The 18208-nt window shown below is 38.2% G+C and overlaps 3 protein-coding genes across 13 annotated transcripts; all 3 read left to right on the top strand.

Moving 5' to 3' along the window:
* The first annotated feature begins 5892 nt into the window (after positions 1–5892).
* LOC104890292 (probable LRR receptor-like serine/threonine-protein kinase At5g16900) lies at positions 5893–6318 on the top strand. The gene has a single exon (XM_010675712.1). It carries the CDS (start codon positions 5893–5895, stop codon positions 6316–6318), a length of 426 nt encoding a protein of 141 aa, XP_010674014.1.
* Positions 6319–9704: 3386 nt separating this feature from the next.
* Positions 9705–18162, top strand: LOC104890249 (putative wall-associated receptor kinase-like 16). 11 transcript variants are annotated; one of them, XR_008969175.1, is made up of 4 exons: positions 9705–10099; positions 13035–13150; positions 13289–15930; positions 16608–18162. XR_008969175.1 is itself a non-coding variant. In XM_048643586.2 (2 exons), the coding sequence occupies exon 2, from the start codon at positions 16821–16823 to the stop codon at positions 17880–17882; it is 1062 nt and encodes a 353-aa protein (XP_048499543.1). In that variant the 5' UTR covers positions 15578–15930; positions 16788–16820; the 3' UTR covers positions 17883–18162. The 11 variants fall into 11 exon arrangements, 3 of the variants coding, with proteins under 3 accessions (XP_048499543.1, XP_010673965.1, XP_010673964.1); XR_008969171.1 differs by having other exon boundaries at positions 10223–13150; XR_008969174.1 differs by having other exon boundaries at positions 9705–11590; positions 13065–13150.
* On the top strand, positions 10460–11488 carry LOC109133519 (wall-associated receptor kinase-like 22). The gene has a single exon (XM_019248702.1). The coding sequence runs from the start codon at positions 10460–10462 to the stop codon at positions 11486–11488; it is 1029 nt and encodes a 342-aa protein (XP_019104247.1).
* Positions 18163–18208: the final 46 nt, after the last annotated feature.

The following is an 18208-nucleotide window of genomic DNA, read 5'->3' as shown; positions in this document are numbered from 1 at the left end:
TCATTAGTGGTTATGTAGGTGTTGTAAGTTCTATTGACTATCAATCGTAGAATAATAGCAAACAAATATAGAATATCAAATAAGAAAGCAGGAAAATCACACCAGAAACTTTTTACGTGGAAACCCAAGAACTGGGAGAAAAACCACGAATCTGCACTAGGAATCAATGAATGTTTTGATAGAGATTACAAAAGCACTCAAGAGCTCTCTCTAAAGCTTTCTCTCTCTCAAAATATGTGTTAAAGATGAAGAATTACATTAATCGCAATTAGGGCACCTATTTATACCCTCATTAATCGAAAAACGGAAAAACCGCGTTTTGCCCGATAGGCGCGGGCGCACCTACTATTGGTGCGGGCGCACCAGCCCGATGTGCGGGCGCACTTCACTTTGGTGCGGGCGGACAGAAGCCTTCTGCCTCAACTGCAGGAGTTCGACGATTCTGAAGTGCGGGCGCACACCAGTCCTGTGCGGGCGCACCTGGACTTGTGCGGGCGCACCACCAACTTGTGCGGGCGCACCACTCGTGCCGAGCCCCGATTTCAATTCCTTCTTCGTTTTCCTTCTACGCAACCTTTCTCCACACCCCATACACCCCATTGAGCCTCATATGAACCCATATACCCAACAATCTCCCACTTGGAGATAGGTGTAAGTGAAGAAAATTTCCATACCTTCATCATCTTCTCATTCAACTCAACTCCTAGTCCACCATCTTCGCCATCAATCAACGAAGACCAACTAAGGTCCTGCACAACCTTAGTTTATCACAACTCACACTCTTAGTGAGCATATCTGCTGGATTCTTAGCACCCAACACTTTCTCCAGACTCAACTCATTCTCCTCCACTAAACTCCTGATATAGTGAAAACGCCTACGAATGTGTTTAGTCCTACAATGATACATGGGATTCTTAGCCAAATGCACTGCACTTTGACTATCACTATAAAGTATCACCTTTTCCTGTTTAATGCCCATCTCCTCAAGAAAACCAATCAACCATACCATCTCCTTACCTGCCTCCGACATAGCCACATACTCAGACTCTGTAGTAGACAAAGAGATACACTTCTGTAACTTAGACATCCAACTCACTGCAGTACCCCCACAGTAGAGACATATCCTGAAGTGCTTTTGCTTGTATCGATATCTCCACTGAGATCAGCATCAACATAACCCTCTAGCTTTACTCCTTCTGCCAGAAACAAAGCCCCATACTTGAAGTACCTTCAAATACCTTAGTAACCACTTTACAGCCTCCCAATGTTTTCACCTGGATTTGAAACAAACCTACTAACAACTCCCACTGCAAAAGCAATGTCAGGTCGTGTGCACACCATGGCATACATCAAGCTCCAACAGCTGAAGCATAGGGAACAGTGGCCATCCGCTCCTTTTCTGCTTCTGTAGTTGGTGAATGCTCCCTTGTCAATTGAGATCACTAGGAAGTGGTGAATTTCTTGGTTTAGCATCACCTACATTAAACCTCTTCAGCACCTTAAGAATATAATCCTCCTGAGACAACTTCAACATACCAGTAGACTTGTCCCTGAAAATCTTCATGCCTAAGATTTGTGTAGATTCACCTAAGTCCTTCATCTCAAATACTTGTGACAGCTTTCCTTTCACTCCATTTATCACATCCATACTAGTACCAGCAATCAGCATATCATCAACATACAGAAGTAAATAAACATAGTCATTTTCATACCTCTGAAAGTAACAACAATGATCACTATCAGCTCTCTTGAACCCACTGCTACACATGAATGTGTCAAACTTTATGTACCACTGCCTAGGAGCCTGCTTCAGTCCATATAAGCTCCTCTTGAGCTTGCACACCAAGTTCTCCTTTCCTTGAACTTGAAAACCATCTGGTTGCTTCATGTAAATCTCCTCCTCCAGATCTCCATGTAGAAACGCAGTCTTAACATCCATCTGTTCTAAGAACAAATTTTCAGCAGCAACAATAGCCAACAAGATACGAATAGTAGTTAACTTCACAACATGAGCAAATATTTCATTATAATCTATACCCTCCTTTTGTAGGAACCCCTTTACTACTATCTCCTTATACCTGACACTTCCATCAGGCTCTTTCTTCAGTCTGAAGATCCACTTGTTGCTAAGTGCTCTCATACCTTTAGGTAATGCAGACAACTCCCATGTCTGATTCTTTTCCAGGGATTTCATCTCATCTTTCATGGCTAACTCCCACTTAGATGAATCTGTCGAATTTATTGCTTCCTTGTATGATTCTGGTTCACCTGCATCAGTTAGTAACAAATAATACATAGAAGGTGAATATCGAACAGGTGTTTTGGACACCCTTGCGGATTTTCTCAAGTCAACTTGAGAGACAATTCTTCCTGTACTAGAACTGGAGCCTCTTGGTTGTATGACAATTGTATCCTCTGAATTTCCAGGCTGTGAGATATCTGACTCCTCAGAATCAGACCCTGCAGGAGTGTGAACTTATCTCTATGTTGCTCACCCAATTCTGGAACATAACATCCCTAACATCAATGCCACCTATCTCCACAACTCTTTCTCCTGAACTCCCACTACTTCAGTAATCTCAGATTGTCACCAAATACATCCTTATACAGTTTAGTCTCATCAAATGTGACATCACAGTGTCTCAAAATCTTCCTACCTTTTGGTTCCCAACATCGATATCCATACTTCTCAGAACCATACCCAATAAAATAACATTTAACGGCTTTTGGGTCTAACTTGTCACGTTTCTCAGATTGAACATATGCAACACAACCAAATAGTTTAAGAAAAGTAAGATTTACCTCCTTTCCACTCCAAACCTCTTCTGGCAATTTGAACTCCAAAGGTACAGATGGTCCTCTGTTGATCAAATAAGCTGCTGTGCTAACTGAATCTGCCCAGAAAGTCTTAGGTAGCCCTGCATGCAACCTCATACATCTAGCCCTCTCAGTCAATGTCCTGTTCATCCTCTCTGCAACTCCATTCTGTCGAGGTTTCCCTGGAACAGTCCTCTTCAGAATTATGCCGTTCTCCTTACAGAGTTTTGTGTACTCTGTCAACTCATACTCACCTCCATTATCAGACTTAATGCACTTAATCTTCCTACCAGTCTGATTTTCGACCCCAGCTTTCCACTTCTTGAAAGTTTCATGAAGTTCAGATTTCTTCTTCATGAAGTAGACCACACTTTCCTGCTGTAGTCATCAATGAAAGTAACAAAATACCGTGAGCCTCCAAGGGATCTGACTGGTGAAGGACCCCACAAGTCAGTGTGCACCAATTCTAGCTTCTCAGTTTTCAACTCCTTCTTGGCTTTTGTGAAAGTCACCTTTTTCTGCTTGCCATAAACACAACTCTCACAAAATTCCATGTCAACTGATTTCAACCCTGACAACTTGCCACTTGAAGCTAAAATCTTCATCCCCTTCTCACCCATATGACCAAGTCTAGTATGCCATAACTTAGTCTCATCTACCGTAGCTGCACCAATCATGTCTGTACACCCTGCAATAGTGTATAAGGTTCCCATCTTAGTACCTCTAGCCAAAATCATGGAACCTTTGGAAATCTTCCACTTTCCCTCACAGAACACAGTTTTGTAGCCAACTTGAGTCCAGTTGACTCACAGAAATCAGATTCTTTGCTAGGCCTGGAATGTACCTAACATCATGCAGTTTTAAAGTTCCTCCATTCGTAGTCCTGACAATCACATCTCCTTCCCCATTATATCCAAGGTCTTATCATCAGCAAGATGGACCTTTCCTAACTTCTTTGCCTTGAAGTCTCGAAATAGCTCCTTCATAGGTGAAGAATGAAATGATGCCCCCGAATCTAGGATCCACGACTCTATAGAACTATCAACACTCAAAACCAGAGCATCCTCAATCTCATTCGATGCAGAAAATATCGATGAGTTATCACTATCCTCCTGTTTCTCATTATGATCAGATTTTCCACCCTTCTTCTTGGGATGTGGACAATCCCTCTTTGGATGACCCTTCTCACCACAATTCCAACAGGTAAAATTTGTTCTGCCCTTAGACTTACTTCGCCCCCTTGATTTTGATCTCCCTTGTGAACTCTTCCTTTTCCCTTTGTTTTCCCCTCCCTCTACCCTCTGCACTGTAAGCTCCAGATGATTCTCCACTCTTTTTCCTTCGAATGCTCTCACTCAAAATAAGATCACGGACAACATCATAAACCAATTTCTCTTTACCAGAGGAATTACTCACAGCACTAACCATTGTTATTAAAATCCCGATTCGAATCTTACGATTCTACGATTGTACGATCCTGGATACGTAGGATCTTAATCTTGTAGGATCTTTCGATCCTGCCCAACCACAAAAAATCACATGGTAGGATCTTAACACGATTCTACGATCCTACGATTCTACGATCCGATCCTACCGTATAAAAACCATAAACTAATTTCACATATTATATTTCTCCTATTAGATTTTGGTCGCATGTTACTTCAATCTTATAGTATTGAAAAACTATCATCATTTGCTAATTAAAAAATTCATTATTAATATGTATAAATTTTTAACATGAGGTTCTCACCATATTTTGGTATAATTATCTTTATTTCACCGAATTGTAGGATCTTACGATCCTACGATCCGATCCCACCGATTCGATTCTACCAACCTCTACGATCCAAAGTAGGATCCCGATCCTGATAACATTGGCAGTAACAACAGTTTCCCAAGCAGTAGGTAAAGAGGACAACAAAATTAAAGCTTTCACTTCATCCTCAAAAGCAATATTAACAGACGATAACTGACTTATTATAGAATTAAATTCATTAATATGTTCAGCAGCAGAACTACCATTATTCATCTCTAAATCAAATAAACGGCGCATCAGATATACCTTATTCATAGCCGAGGGCTTCTCATACATATCTGACAGAGCTTTGATCAGTCCAGCCGTTGTTTTGATGTCCTTGACATTGAAAGCCACAGTCCGAGCCAATGTCAATCTCACCACCGCTAGTGCCTGCCTATCCAGTACCTTCCATTTAAGCCTCTTCCATGTCAGCAGGCTTATCAGTCAAAGGTTGATACAGATTTTTCTGATATAAGATGTCTTCTATCTGCATCTTCCAATATCCAAAATCTGTCCCATCAAACTTCTCAATTCTAATCTTTGAATCCTCCATTGTTAATTATTCTAGATCTAGACAATAATCAAACCTAGCTCTGATACCACTTGTAAGTTCTATTGACTATCAATCGTAGAATAATAGCAAACAAATATAGAATATCAAATAAGAAAGCAGGAAAATCACACCAGAAACTTTTTACGTGGAAACCCAAGAACTGGGAGAAAAACCACGAATCTGCACTAGGAATCAATGAATGTTTTGATAGAGATTACAAAAGCACTCAAGAGCTATCTCTAAAGCTTTCTCTCTCTCAAAATATGTGTTAAAGATGAAGAATTACATTAATCGCAATTAGGGCACCTATTTATACCCTCATTAATCGAAAAACGGAAAAACCGCGTTTTGCCCGATAGGTGCGGGCGCACCTACTATTGGTGCGGGCGCACCAGCCCGATGTGCGGGCGCACATCACTTTGGTGCGGGCGGACAGAAGCCTTCTGCCTCAACTGCAGGAATTCGACGATTCTGAAGTGCGGGCGCACACCAGTCCTGTGCGGGCGCACCTGGACTTGTGCGGGCGCACCACCAACTTGTGCGGGCGCACCACTCGTGCCGAGCCCCGATTTCAATTCCTTCTTCGTTTTCCTTCTACGCAACCTTTCTCCACACCCCATACACCCCATTGAGCCTCATATGAACCCATATACCCAACAGGTGTTGCTTTTTGTGTTTGGCGCAACCATGAAAGGGAAAAAAGGAATGTGGTGATACATTGCTCATGCCTTATGTATACAGGCTTCAAAACACGGTGTTTCTCAGGGTAAGTAATATTTATAAACGGTTAAATGGTGATATTGCTGCATCTAGCAAGTGTATAAAGTGGGCTGATCGCTTGAGCGTTGCCACTGATGCAGCTTATGCATTATCTTACATGCACAATGCTTTGCGAAAGTCAGTTGTGCATAGGGATGTTAACTCATTGAATATACCACTTGACTATTCACTCCGTGGCAAATTAGCAAACTTGGGCTATTCTGTGTCAATTAATCCAAGGGAGACTCCCCAAATGAGATGTCCTGTTGAAGGAACTCCTGGATACATTGATCCCGAGTACAGAGATACTCAAGAGGTGACAGATAAGTGTGATGTATATAGCTTTGGGGTTTTCATGTTGACGGTATTAACGGAAAGCAGCCTAGTATGATGGCCAGAAGCGGAACAGACTTGGTTGACATGTTTGTTTCAGCTGTGGAAAAAAATTGCATGATGGAGATGTTGGACAGCAAGGTCTTGGAACAAGCAAATGCAGATGATATTCTATGGTTTGCACAGCTTGCATTGGCTAGAGTGGCAAAAAAAGGGGCTGATAGACCGTCTATGATTGATATTGCTGGTGAATTTTGGAAGATACAAGGCGAGACAAGAAGTGAAAATGGATATCAGGCTTAATGTGTCTGTTTCAAGCTTGGGAAGAAAGATAAATAAGAGCAAGGCATACAGCAGAAGACATCACACAACTAATAAGAAAGTAACAAATAACAAGTACAACATTTGAGTACTAGAATTGTCTTTTGGTCAATGTAGCTTTATGATCTATTGAGCTTGTCTAGGCGTCCAACCGGTTGAGTCTCTTAGGGGACTCAAACGGGGTAATTTGGTCATTTTATGCGTTAGAAGATTTCACGCGCGTGTGGCAAGGATTTGCTTGGTACCAATGCTAGGTTATAATGGTACCATTCTCCGAAAATATTGATACCTTGGTACCAGTCCTGATAACAATTTAATACCAATGTCAGGTTATAATGGTACCATTGTGTTTTTTTTGGGTGTTTGAGTCTTTTTTGGACTCAAACAGTTGGTTACCAAGCTTTTCTCTGATCTATTGAAAGAACCTAACAAAGCTGCAAAAAAAGAAAAAAACTATCATGTGTTTAGTATAGGAGACTAAACTTGGCTAATGAAAAAAAAAACCCTAATTTCGGACTCTTTAAAATCTCATCTTTACATTTTACTACTAATATTCATATATTTTAACTTTTACACTATTCACATATTTCACCTGATAAGGAGAAATCAAGCTGTTTACTATCGTGTTTCCACTATCAGTATATCAAACCTTCTTTTGGTGAATGATTGTCAAAAGCATGTAAAAACCCAAGAGATGACTGGGAATATGGCAAATTTCTGTATATTCCTATGCAATTGTGCTAATAACAAGTCTTGTTCCTTGGGCAAATTACTATCCTAATATAGTAATATTAGTGAAAAATTGGGCTCATTCAAAGTCATAACTTGAGATGTGTTTCTCAAGCACATCAGTTACGAGTAGTTTGTGGCTTTGTGCACATCTATCATATGTAATACTTCCTCCGTTTCTTTTTACTTGCAACGGTTTGACTTTTACACTATTCACTAGGGATGGCAAATGGGCGGGGCGGATGCGGATACCCCTAAATCCACACCCACCTCCACCTAAAATTTTCATATCCACCACCTACCCGTCAACCATGGCGGGTACAAGTTTCCATATCCACTTCCGCCCACGTGGGTATAAAGTTATACCCACATCCGCTCCACCACCCAAGTGGATATCCATTACCCACCTATACCCGCCCATCACCTACGTGGATTTTCCACCCGCCCACCTGATTTATTTTCTATATATAACCTATTATATAAATTAATTATTGGAAACACCCATTTCAAAGAAAAAAAAAGTACACATTCTTAGTATTCATATTTCTTAATTATTTTTTACAATTTTTTAGATTTATGAACATAATTCTTTATTTTATAAAGGGTAAATTAGTAAATATTATACGGGACGGATGGATATGGGGCGGGGCGGGCGGATATGGGGCGGGGCGGGTGGATTTGGGGCGGATGTGACCTCATATCCACCACCTACCCACCACCCATGGCGGATTTGACTTTTCGTATCCATACCCACCCACTACCCACCAAAGTCATATCCATACCCGCCCCAACTGGGGCCGATGCGGTGCGAAACCCGCCAAATTATACCCACCTGCCATCCCTACTATTCACCAACTCTACTTAGTCTATGTTTGGTGATTTATAGTTAAGGAAAAACATATTCATGTGGGATCTTGTTAGATTCGTCTGAATGTATATTTTTCGAATATATACTTTTTGTAATTTTTATTTATCGGTAATTAAACTTATTAATGATTGAAATTATGCATTGGCAAGCGTGAAAGTCAAACTGTTGCAAGTAAAAAGAAACAGAAGAAGTACTTTTAAACATAAGTACATTTCTGAAGATAGAGAATGGACTTCACTAACGTCAAAAGGTTTAATCAGGTAACTAAAAGTTAGTAGTACATTAGTATGTTACTCACCCCGGTTATTATTAATTACCCACTTTTTTGAATTATTATTTATTAGTTTATCCACTTGTTTATACAATATTAATACAATAGATAATAAATTAATATTTTCTCTTCCTTTATATGATCTACATATTAATTTTTGTTAAAGTAAACCAATAAAAATCGGAGTGAATAAAAAAATACCAATCAAAAGTTAAAGTCAAGAACAGTAATGCTCGTCAATTTTACAACCCTTGCTAACCAAAAAGAAGAGATACAACTAGAAAGGTTAGTAGTATCAATATACATTACGTTCAAAAATTATTAATAGAGACGGTCTAATTTTAATATAAAAGTAGATCTAGTCACTAAATGAATTAAATTAGTCATCGAAAAAAATTAACCTAATCATTACAAGACAAACTCCATTACGTTATCTCACGAATAATTAGTTGTTTATTGTTTCATGACCACTGGCAAATTGGTAACTAGTGGCAAGTTGGCAACACTCTTTTAGTTTTGTAAGATTAATATAAGTAACTAAAATGAAGTCAAATAAAATTTTAAACCCACTACATTTGACACATCTGAATTTATTTATCTATTATTTACAACAAAAGTTATGAATGGACACGAATTTGCAATAATTTATTATATATCTAAACCGACTTTATCATATAAAACCGACTATATAAAAAGTGATTATATCATCCAAAAACTGCCCGTCAAACTAAAATTGACTATATCAAAATAAAAACTAACTATATAATATATTTTCCAGTGCACATTTAAGTTTTCTCATACCACAAGTTTACAACTGTCAGTCATTTTTCAACATGATAAACTACTCTCTCCGTCCCATAATATAGTGCTCATTTCTCATTTTTCACAAGAATTAAGGAAATGGAAAGAGTTTTAGGATTTCACAAAAATATATATTTAAGTAAATGTTTATTGGGTATTTTTGTCTTGGAACTAGTTTTTTTCTTCTTTTCCATTTAAAATAAAATGAAAGAGCAATAAATATACCTTGGAATAGTGTAAAACAATAAATAGGGGCACATATTTTAAAAGAAAGTAGGGGTATTTTGGAAAGTTTTATGTAGAAATGAAGGATAATTTAGTCCAAATAAATTGATAAAAAAAGAAATAGGCACAACATTTTGGGACACCCAAAGAGAAATGCAAGCACTATATTATGGGACGGAGGGAGTACTACCAGTAGAAAGCAAAAGGTCTATTCTCTCAAAAGTCAAAAGAAAGAAAAAAAAAAAAAGCAAAAGTTCTACATACGACCTGCAAAGTTGCAACTTCAACCTCCATGAAACACTGATTTTATGGATATTTGTATGTGATTTTCGCCTTTTCACCAAAAAAAAAAACAAAACCTCCATGAAACTATGTTTGCACCCAAAAAAAAAATTTAACAGAACTCCCTTGTTATCGTTGATATTCCTTCTCTTTTGGGCTAAATTTAACGTGTATCTCCAATTTTGAAATTCCCAAATATCTGCAATCTTAATTTACCTCATTAATACTTCATATAATAAGGAATCAATCATCCCAAAATGGGTCAAAGTCAAACAAAGACGAAGAAGATGATGATCAAGAACTAGAGGAAGTCACCCAGAACAGAACAGCCAAGATTCAAGAGTAAGGAACGATCTGCACCCACTTTGTTTTTTCATGCCTACTACATGTTTGTTAAAATGCCCAAAAGAATAGATTAATTCAAAAGCTAAGTCTCATCATATATGTTTACTTTGTTCTATGTAGTTATTTATGAAGTTTAGCGTTGGTTTTGGAGAAGGTGATCAAAATTTGTCAAACATCTAGGAATTGCTTAGGAAAGATAATTAGTCCGAGAACCAACCCCTACTAGGTAACTAGCAATGGGCAATGCCCTGGAATTCGGGGTGGTACTCCATTGAGCTACCACCTCTTCCAACATCTGAGAATTGCTAATTATCAATTTGTTAACCCGTTTTTCATAAGCTAAGCTTACAGATATAGATGGGTCAAACTCAAACAAAGTACATTAAGAAGATAAAGAATAAGAGAAGGGCAAAATTCGACTGCAAGGAGGAATATTTTATTAAGAATGGAGGTATTTTGCTAGAGAAACAAATTGCTCTGAGCCAAGGACAGCATAAAGGAGCAGGGCAGTTGAAAATTTTCTCGAGCCAGGATATTGCAAAGGCTACGAACAACTATGACCCTGATCTCATTGTTGGAACTAGTGCTTACGGTACTGTCTATAAGACAACCATTGATGATCGTATGGTAGTCGTCAAAGCCTTGTTAGAGCGAGAGCCAAATCCTGAACAGATTGATCTCTTTTTAACTGAAGCCTCAACGGTGATGGTTATGAATCATGACAATATGGTAAAATTCTATGGCTGTTGCCTTGAGACATGTATACCAATACTAGTGTATGAGTACTTATCAAATGCCGACCTTTTTGAGAGGTTACATGGTGATGTTATAAAGTGGGCTGATCGTTTGAGAGTTGCAACTGATATAGCCTATGCGCTATCTTATATGCATAATGCCTTATCAAAGCCAGTGGTGCACAGGCATGTTAACTCAATGGGTATAATCCTTGATTATTCATTCAATGGAAAATTAGCAGACTTTTTGTATTCAGTGTCCATAACTCCGGGGGAGACTCCTGCAACTAGATGGCCTGTTGAAGGAACTCCAGGATATATTGATCCCGAATACATAGAAACACAAGAGGTGACAGAAAAGTGTGATGTGTATAGTTTTGGGGTTTTGATGTTGGAACTATTAACTAGAAAGCAGCCCCTTATGATGGCCAGAGGTGGGATAGACTTGGTTGACGTGTTTGTTTCAGCCGTGCAGAAAAATTGCATGATGGAGATGGTTGACACGGTGGTCTTAGAGCAAGCCACCATGAACGAGATTAGACAGTTTGTACAACTTGCATTGATGTGTGTGGCAAAAAAAGGAACTGAGAGACCGACTATGGTTGATGTAGTTGGTGAGCTTTGGAAGATACAAGGTCGAGACAAGAAGTGAATTGAAAATTGTACTTAGCATGTTGAACTTGAAGCTTAGAAAGCAAGATTCATAAGAGCAAGACGCAGAGCAGAATACAACATGCAACTAATATGTTAGCGAGTAAGTTATAAATACCAAAAATTTGAGTACTGGAGCTTTCTTTTTGTTTATGCAGTTTTATGATCTATGTAAAAAAACATGAAGAAGGTTTACTAAAAGTTAATTAATAGTCCATTTGGTAGCCAACAATAGATGGTGGGAATGGTAATGAGTTCATGTGTAGTTTTGTAAAGAAAATTTGGCGACTCATGCCAATTCCCATGGCAATAGAACTCATCCCATGTGTTCTTTTACTTCACAAATTTCCATTACCAAACTGGTTGTAACTTTTGTGTATCTAGACTATACTTTGGCTATGGACAAAACAGTAGTTCAGGATCCTTCTTGAATCATATCTTTAAAGTCTGGTAATAGTATTTCCTATGCATTCATTTTCTGCTTCGAGCTTTTCTATATTGAGCTAAATATGCCCTGTAGTTGAGTAGTATTAGTAGAGGTTCTTGAAAATAATGAACCTTAAGAATCAGGTGTCAATTTCTGCCTATTGTTGTTTTCTTTTCTTTTTTCTAAATATCAAATGGGGTTGTTAATATTGCTTGATGCTTTTGCTTCCATTGCTTTATTCTTGAAATCTCATCTGCTCCAATATTAGTTAATCTCATCTGTCAACGTTGGTGGTGGTATTTGTCACTGGAAACAGCTATAAAGAGAACATGTTTAGGAGTGAGATGACTCAGTGTGTGGAGCTGGATTTACAAATTACTTCCTTATCACATGTTCAGTCTTGAATTGTTCTTTATTTAGTCTCATATGGCAGCTAACTTCCATGGAATTGGGTTTAATACTTAAGGGCTAAGGCTGATCAGGTTTGCATTCGTAGTTCAGATACACTAGTAGTAGTTGTACAGAACAGTACAGCACAGCAAATTTATCTCAGTCGACATGACCACTATGATGCTTCGTCCAAGCCAAAGCTAGACCGACCGAACCTTGCCTCCTCCAGGGACAAACAAACAAACCATTATGCATGAACTTTCAAACACAATTTAATGCCGGTGAATTTGTGTGGGCTAAACTCATGCTATGTGGCTGTTTAAATCACTCTTTGATTTTTCAGCATGAGAATTTCCTAGTAGGAATAAAAACTGTCTATCTACTGTAGTTTTTTTATTGACTCTTTTCTGTTTTCTAGTGGGTGCATTACTTTCTGCATAACTGTAGTATTCTCTGATTCATACTTAACTAACTTTATAGTGTGTACTTATTTTGATAGTTCTATTATACCCTTCACCTAATGAATGTTAGGACTTGGTATGTTTTCACAATTTTTACATATAAATTTTGGTTGTTAGTGGTCCCTGGTCATTAATATTTATTTTGGTGGAAATTTTTTCACATGTAATCTCTTGTATGTGACAAGTCTATTGCTGTCTTTCATTTGTTAAATTTCTCCATTTACCATGTTTCCCTGATGTCTTGTTGACAACAATCTTGACTAAGGTAGGTCTTACTACAATAATTATCTTTCTTGAAGAACGATCTCACTGATCAGCAACAACCTGTTACTCGACTTGCCGGAGAGCAGACAGAATTTCCAGAACAGTTCAGTCAATTATACCGGTATGTTTCACTTTTTGGCCAACTTTTTTTCCAAGTAATTCTTTCAGTGAAACATAGGAGATAATTGGAAAATTCGTCAAAAATCTGCCTGTATCATCTTCCTAACAAATTTCTGCCTCTGGCACTATATTGTTCTAGGCTGAGCAACCAATTGGCCCAAAACAAAACCTTTCACCCTTATATAGATGGGTCAAGTTCAAACAAAAAATAAGATCAAGATCAAGAGCAAGAGCAAGAGCAAGAGCAAGAACAGGAGAAAATCGAAGTTTGATTCCAGGGAAGAATACTTCGTTAGAAATGGAGGTATTTTGTTGGAAAAACAAATTGCTCTGAGCCAAGGTCGAGATGTAGGAGCTAGCCAGCTGAAAATTTTAACATGTAAGGATATCGAAAAGGCTACAAACAACCTCGATCCCGACCTTCTTCTTGGCAGTGATGCTCAGGAAAAGGCCTATCGAGCAATTATTGAGGATCGTAATGTATTCATTAAAGTTCCATCGCAGCCAGAGCGAAATTCCCAACTGATTGATCGCAATTTAACTGAAGCCGCAGCTGTGATGGTGATGAATCATGACAATATGATAAAACTCTATGGTTGTTGCCTTGATACTTTTATACCAATACTAGTGTATGAATTCTTGCCAAACGGATGCCTTTTCCTACATTTACACGGTTATGATGCGCCTCGCAAGCGTATAAAGTGGGCTGATCGTTTGAGGGTTGCTACTGACATAGCCGACGCACTATCTTATATGCATAATGCCTTGTCGAAGCCAGTGGTACATAGAGATGTCAACTCATCAAGTATTTTTATCGATTACTCCTCCTTCCGTGGAAAATTAGCAAACTTTGGTTATTCCGTGTCTATTACTCCAGGGAAGACTCCCAAAAAATGGCCTGTTCAAGGAACTCTGGGATATATTGATCCTGAATACGTTGAAACTCAAGAGGTGACAGAGAAGTGTGATGTTTATAGTTTCGGAGTTTTGGTGTTGGAGCTATTAACCAGAAGACAGCCCCTTATGATGGCAAAACATGGGACAGACTTGGTTGACATGTTTGTTTCAGCTGTAAAGCAGAATTGCATGATAGAGATGTTTGATATTGAGGTACTGGAACAAGCAACTCGGGATGAGATTCAACGGGTTACACAGCTTGCATTGGCATGTGTGGCAAAGAAAGGGACTGAGAGACCGACTATGATTGATATCGTTAGTGAGCTCTGGAACATACAAGGCCGAGACAAGAAATGATGTGGAAATCGTAATGCTTCTCGTGTCTGGTTCAAGCTCAGAAAGAAAGACCCAGAAGTGCAAGGCACATAGCAAAATACAACAAACAGGTTACAAATTAGTTTGAGTATCAAGAATTGTCTTCTTAGCCAATGTTAATTTGATAAGACATACATAAATGATATGTATTTACTATAGGTGTAAGACTGTATTTGGCATAGGTGTAAGACTCTACATGAAAAAAGAACTTTTTTTTAGAAATAAGTAAGAAAAATATTTGATTCTGGATATCTGATTAACTTCATCAGCTCCATTCTGAATTACTTAATTGGCATTGAAGTTCCATGGAGCTGGGTTGTTTCTTCTTGACAGAGGTGTGTGTGATAGTGCAGATCAATAAATCACTGAAAATCTATCTCAGAAGTTAAGACCACAAGACCATTATCTATTCTGATGGCTGGCTGTGGTGGGCTATAGTTTTTCTGGTGGTAGAAGTGTAGAACTACTAGCAATATCACATGTCTTGTAGGTGCAAAGATCAGAGCTAACTACTTCCTCAGTTTCAAAATACTCGCTACACTTTTCATTACGGAAGTTTCACATTACTTGCTACACTTCTTTTTTGGGCAATAAACTCTCTCTATCTCTCTCCTCCTACATGAGACCCTTTTCTTTTTACTCTCTACCTCTCTCTTCTCCAAAAATTGTCTAGGAGTCCGTGAATTGAGAAGTGTAGCAAGTAATATAAAACGGAAGAAGTAGTAACTAGCTAAGAACAACTAGGAAAATAGTTGAATAAGGGGTAAATTATAACTCCAAATTAATGTTTCATCTTGTGCCATACTCTCTTCTAGTTTTGTCACCTCATCAATCTAAAGTCTACTACAGTAGGTGGTAGATGGGAGCTCCCTGATTTTTTTTATACCCACTTTCGTTTTTAGATTGTTCCTTATTAGTTTAACTTTTTTTTCCAGTTTCTAGAATGACCCCACTAATTGTGTAGATCGAGAATCAAAAAAATAAAGAAAGGAAAAGAGAATGGATCACCAGAATAGTGTTGGGTTAGAGTGAAATAAAATAGACTTGTTAGAAAAAATTCAGTATTAAATTTGTCTAATTTACGTTAAAATTCAACCGCCTATTCTAATAATTTGTGAAAGAGACATATCATCATCTTTTAAGTAATTTCATTAGAAGGTAGATACAAAGAGGGTGACACATGAGAGTTCCCAAAACTTTTTTTCTTATCTAAAAAACAAAAAAAATCCAAAAGGTCAATAAAATTGTACTCCCATTTGGTGACAATTTCTAATCAATTTTAAAAAAAAGTAACCCAAAGTTTGAATCTTTTAAAGAGATGAGTGAGTGAGAGATTCATAGTTGGTGACATATTCGATCATTTTACCTCTCTGTGTAGTACAGGAGTACAGGGTATTTCGAAACGTCTTTCCGCCGTCTATATTAGACGTTTCAAAGCCTGAAACTTGAATTCTAGTAAAGCGAAACGGTGGAGGTGAACAATTTTGTGTTTCATACTCACTTATTCCGGTATGTTTTACTTTTGGGCAACTTTAATTTTTCCAATTAATTATTTCCAGTAATTTTATTTTTATTTTTAAAATATTATCAATTCTAAATTTCTAACTGTATTTATGCTTTATTCAATTGAATTGTGACTAGAGAATCATGTGGGTTTCTAATGGTTGGAGCTCCGAGCTCCCACCTCCCAATCTTGAGCTGGGGAGTTCGATTCTCATCATCCTCATATTTGGGGTATTTGTGTGGATATTTGCTTCTGGGTATAAATTCCCTTCTTATCCCTTAGCTAGTTAGCTCATGAGGGCTGGTCCTGTTTGGACCAGTAAATAATTTGTGGAAAATTCTGTCTAGCCACTGGGTAATCACATAATTAATTATTTTTTAATCGTCTATTTTAGTGGGTAGTCTATCTAGTACATATGTATCAATCTCCTGTCATTTGTTTTATTATTCAGTTGCAGTCTTGTAGAATATGTTGTGTTCAGTCATATACTCTAATATGCTGTATCAGTCATATATGCTGATCAAAATATACTGCTAACAAATTAGAATCTAAGTGAAGTGAAACAACTAAGTTGTCCATTTTTCTGTGTGAGTATCAAAGCGAGGTCTCTTCAATTATCCAACACGTGTACGTGCCCAAGTGTCTGACTCGGCTATTTTTTGGAATTTTTTCTATTTTTTAGCTCAAAACAAAGTGTTCAAGTGTCTCAGGCTCTCAGCCATGTCCGAGTGTCGAGGATCTGACACGAGTACTTGAGGTGAAATGAAGAGTCCGAGCAAAATAGATTGGGAATAATGTCACATATCTGTCTATTGTGCTAAACAAAACTTGCTCCTTTGGCGATATTTTGTGCTAGGTTCAGCAAAAAATATAGTCCAAAACAAGGCCCTAATAGATGGATCAAGCTCAAAGAAGAAACAAGATGGAAAATAAGAATCATAGAAAGCCGAAGTTTGATCCGAGGAAGGAGTATTTCTTTAAGAATGGAGGTATTTTGCTGGAAAAACAACTGGCTTTGAGCCAAGGCCTAGATATAGGACCAGGGCAGCTGAAAGTTTTCTCACACAAGGATGTCAGGAAGGCTACGAACCAGTTTGATCCTGATCTTCTGGTAGGCAGTAGTACTCATAGAAACGTCTACAAAGCAACCATTGGAGATCGTGAAGTAGTTGTTGGAGTCCCATTACAGCGAGAGCCAAATCCTACTATGATTGATCGCAACTTAACTGAAGCCTCGATTGCAATAGTTATGAGTCATGACAATATGGTTAAACTCTATGGTTGTTGCCTCGAGACTTGCGTACCGATGCTTATGTATGAAGTGTTACCAAATGGAAACCTCTCTGAGCACTTACATGGTGACATTGCATCTAGCAGTCGTATAAAGTGGGCTGATCGTTTGAGGGTTGCCACCGATACAGCATATGCGCTATCTTATATGCATAATGCCTTGCGAAAGCCAGTAGTGCACAGGGGAGTTCACTCTTTAAGTGTACTTCTTGATAATTTGTTCCATGCCAAGTTAGCAAACTTTGGCTACTCAGTGTCCATTACTCCAGGGGATACTTCCCAAAGATGGCCTGTTCAAGGAACTCCAGGATATGTTGATCCCGAGTATATCCAAACTCAAGTTTTGACAGATAAGTGTGATGTATATAGCTTTGGGGTTTTGATGCTGGAGTTGTTAACTGGGAGGAATCCCATTAGGATGCTTAGAGGTGGGAGAGACTTGGTTGATGTGTTTGTTTCAGCTGTGGAGAAAAATGACATGATAAAGATGATAGATAGCGAGGTCTTGGAGCAAGCAAGTAGGCATGAGATTCAACAGTTTGCACAGATTGCATTGACATGTGTGGCAAAGAAAGGGGCTGAGAGACCAACTATGATTGAAATCGTTGTGCAGCTTCGGCAGATGCGAGCTCAATTGAATATACCTCAGTTAATGAAACACAAGTAACATCTATGTATCCAGGGTAAGAATGGGTAGTTATAGAGTTTGGTTACTATTCTTTTCCTGTCATTTTTTTTTTCAAGGGATGAAGATTGTGGTAGATATCCTCCCTGATGTGTTTTTTCATATATTGATGTGTTAGAGGCTGACTGATATCTACTGATGTCTGCAGTATCATAGTTAATTTTAATGATAGAATGTCATTTAACAAATCAATAATGATATGTTGTTTTGGCTTGGCAAGAGTTGATTATCACACTCTTATTAGGCTATGTTTGTTGCTATTCGTCTACTTGTGTAAGTTTAATCTCTACTAGAAATACTTATGGAGT

The sequence above is a fragment of the Beta vulgaris genome, chromosome 4 (assembly GCF_026745355.1).
Source record: "Beta vulgaris subsp. vulgaris cultivar EL10 chromosome 4, EL10.2, whole genome shotgun sequence".
Taxonomy (NCBI): Eukaryota; Viridiplantae; Streptophyta; class Magnoliopsida; order Caryophyllales; family Amaranthaceae; genus Beta; species Beta vulgaris.
The sequence above is the reverse complement of the archived record's forward strand: the minus strand, read 5'-3'. Positions and strand labels throughout refer to the sequence as shown.

Bases quoted from the DNA above. Each gene is read 5' to 3' on its own strand.
- LOC104890292 (XM_010675712.1), top strand. From the start codon at position 5,893: ATGCCTTATGTATACAGGCTTCAAAACACGGTGTTTCTCAGGGTAAGT.
- LOC109133519 (XM_019248702.1), top strand. From the start codon at position 10,460: ATGGGTCAAACTCAAACAAAGTACATTAAGAAGATAAAGAATAAGAGA.
- LOC104890249 (XM_048643586.2), top strand. From the start codon at position 16,821: ATGGATCAAGCTCAAAGAAGAAACAAGATGGAAAATAAGAATCATAGA.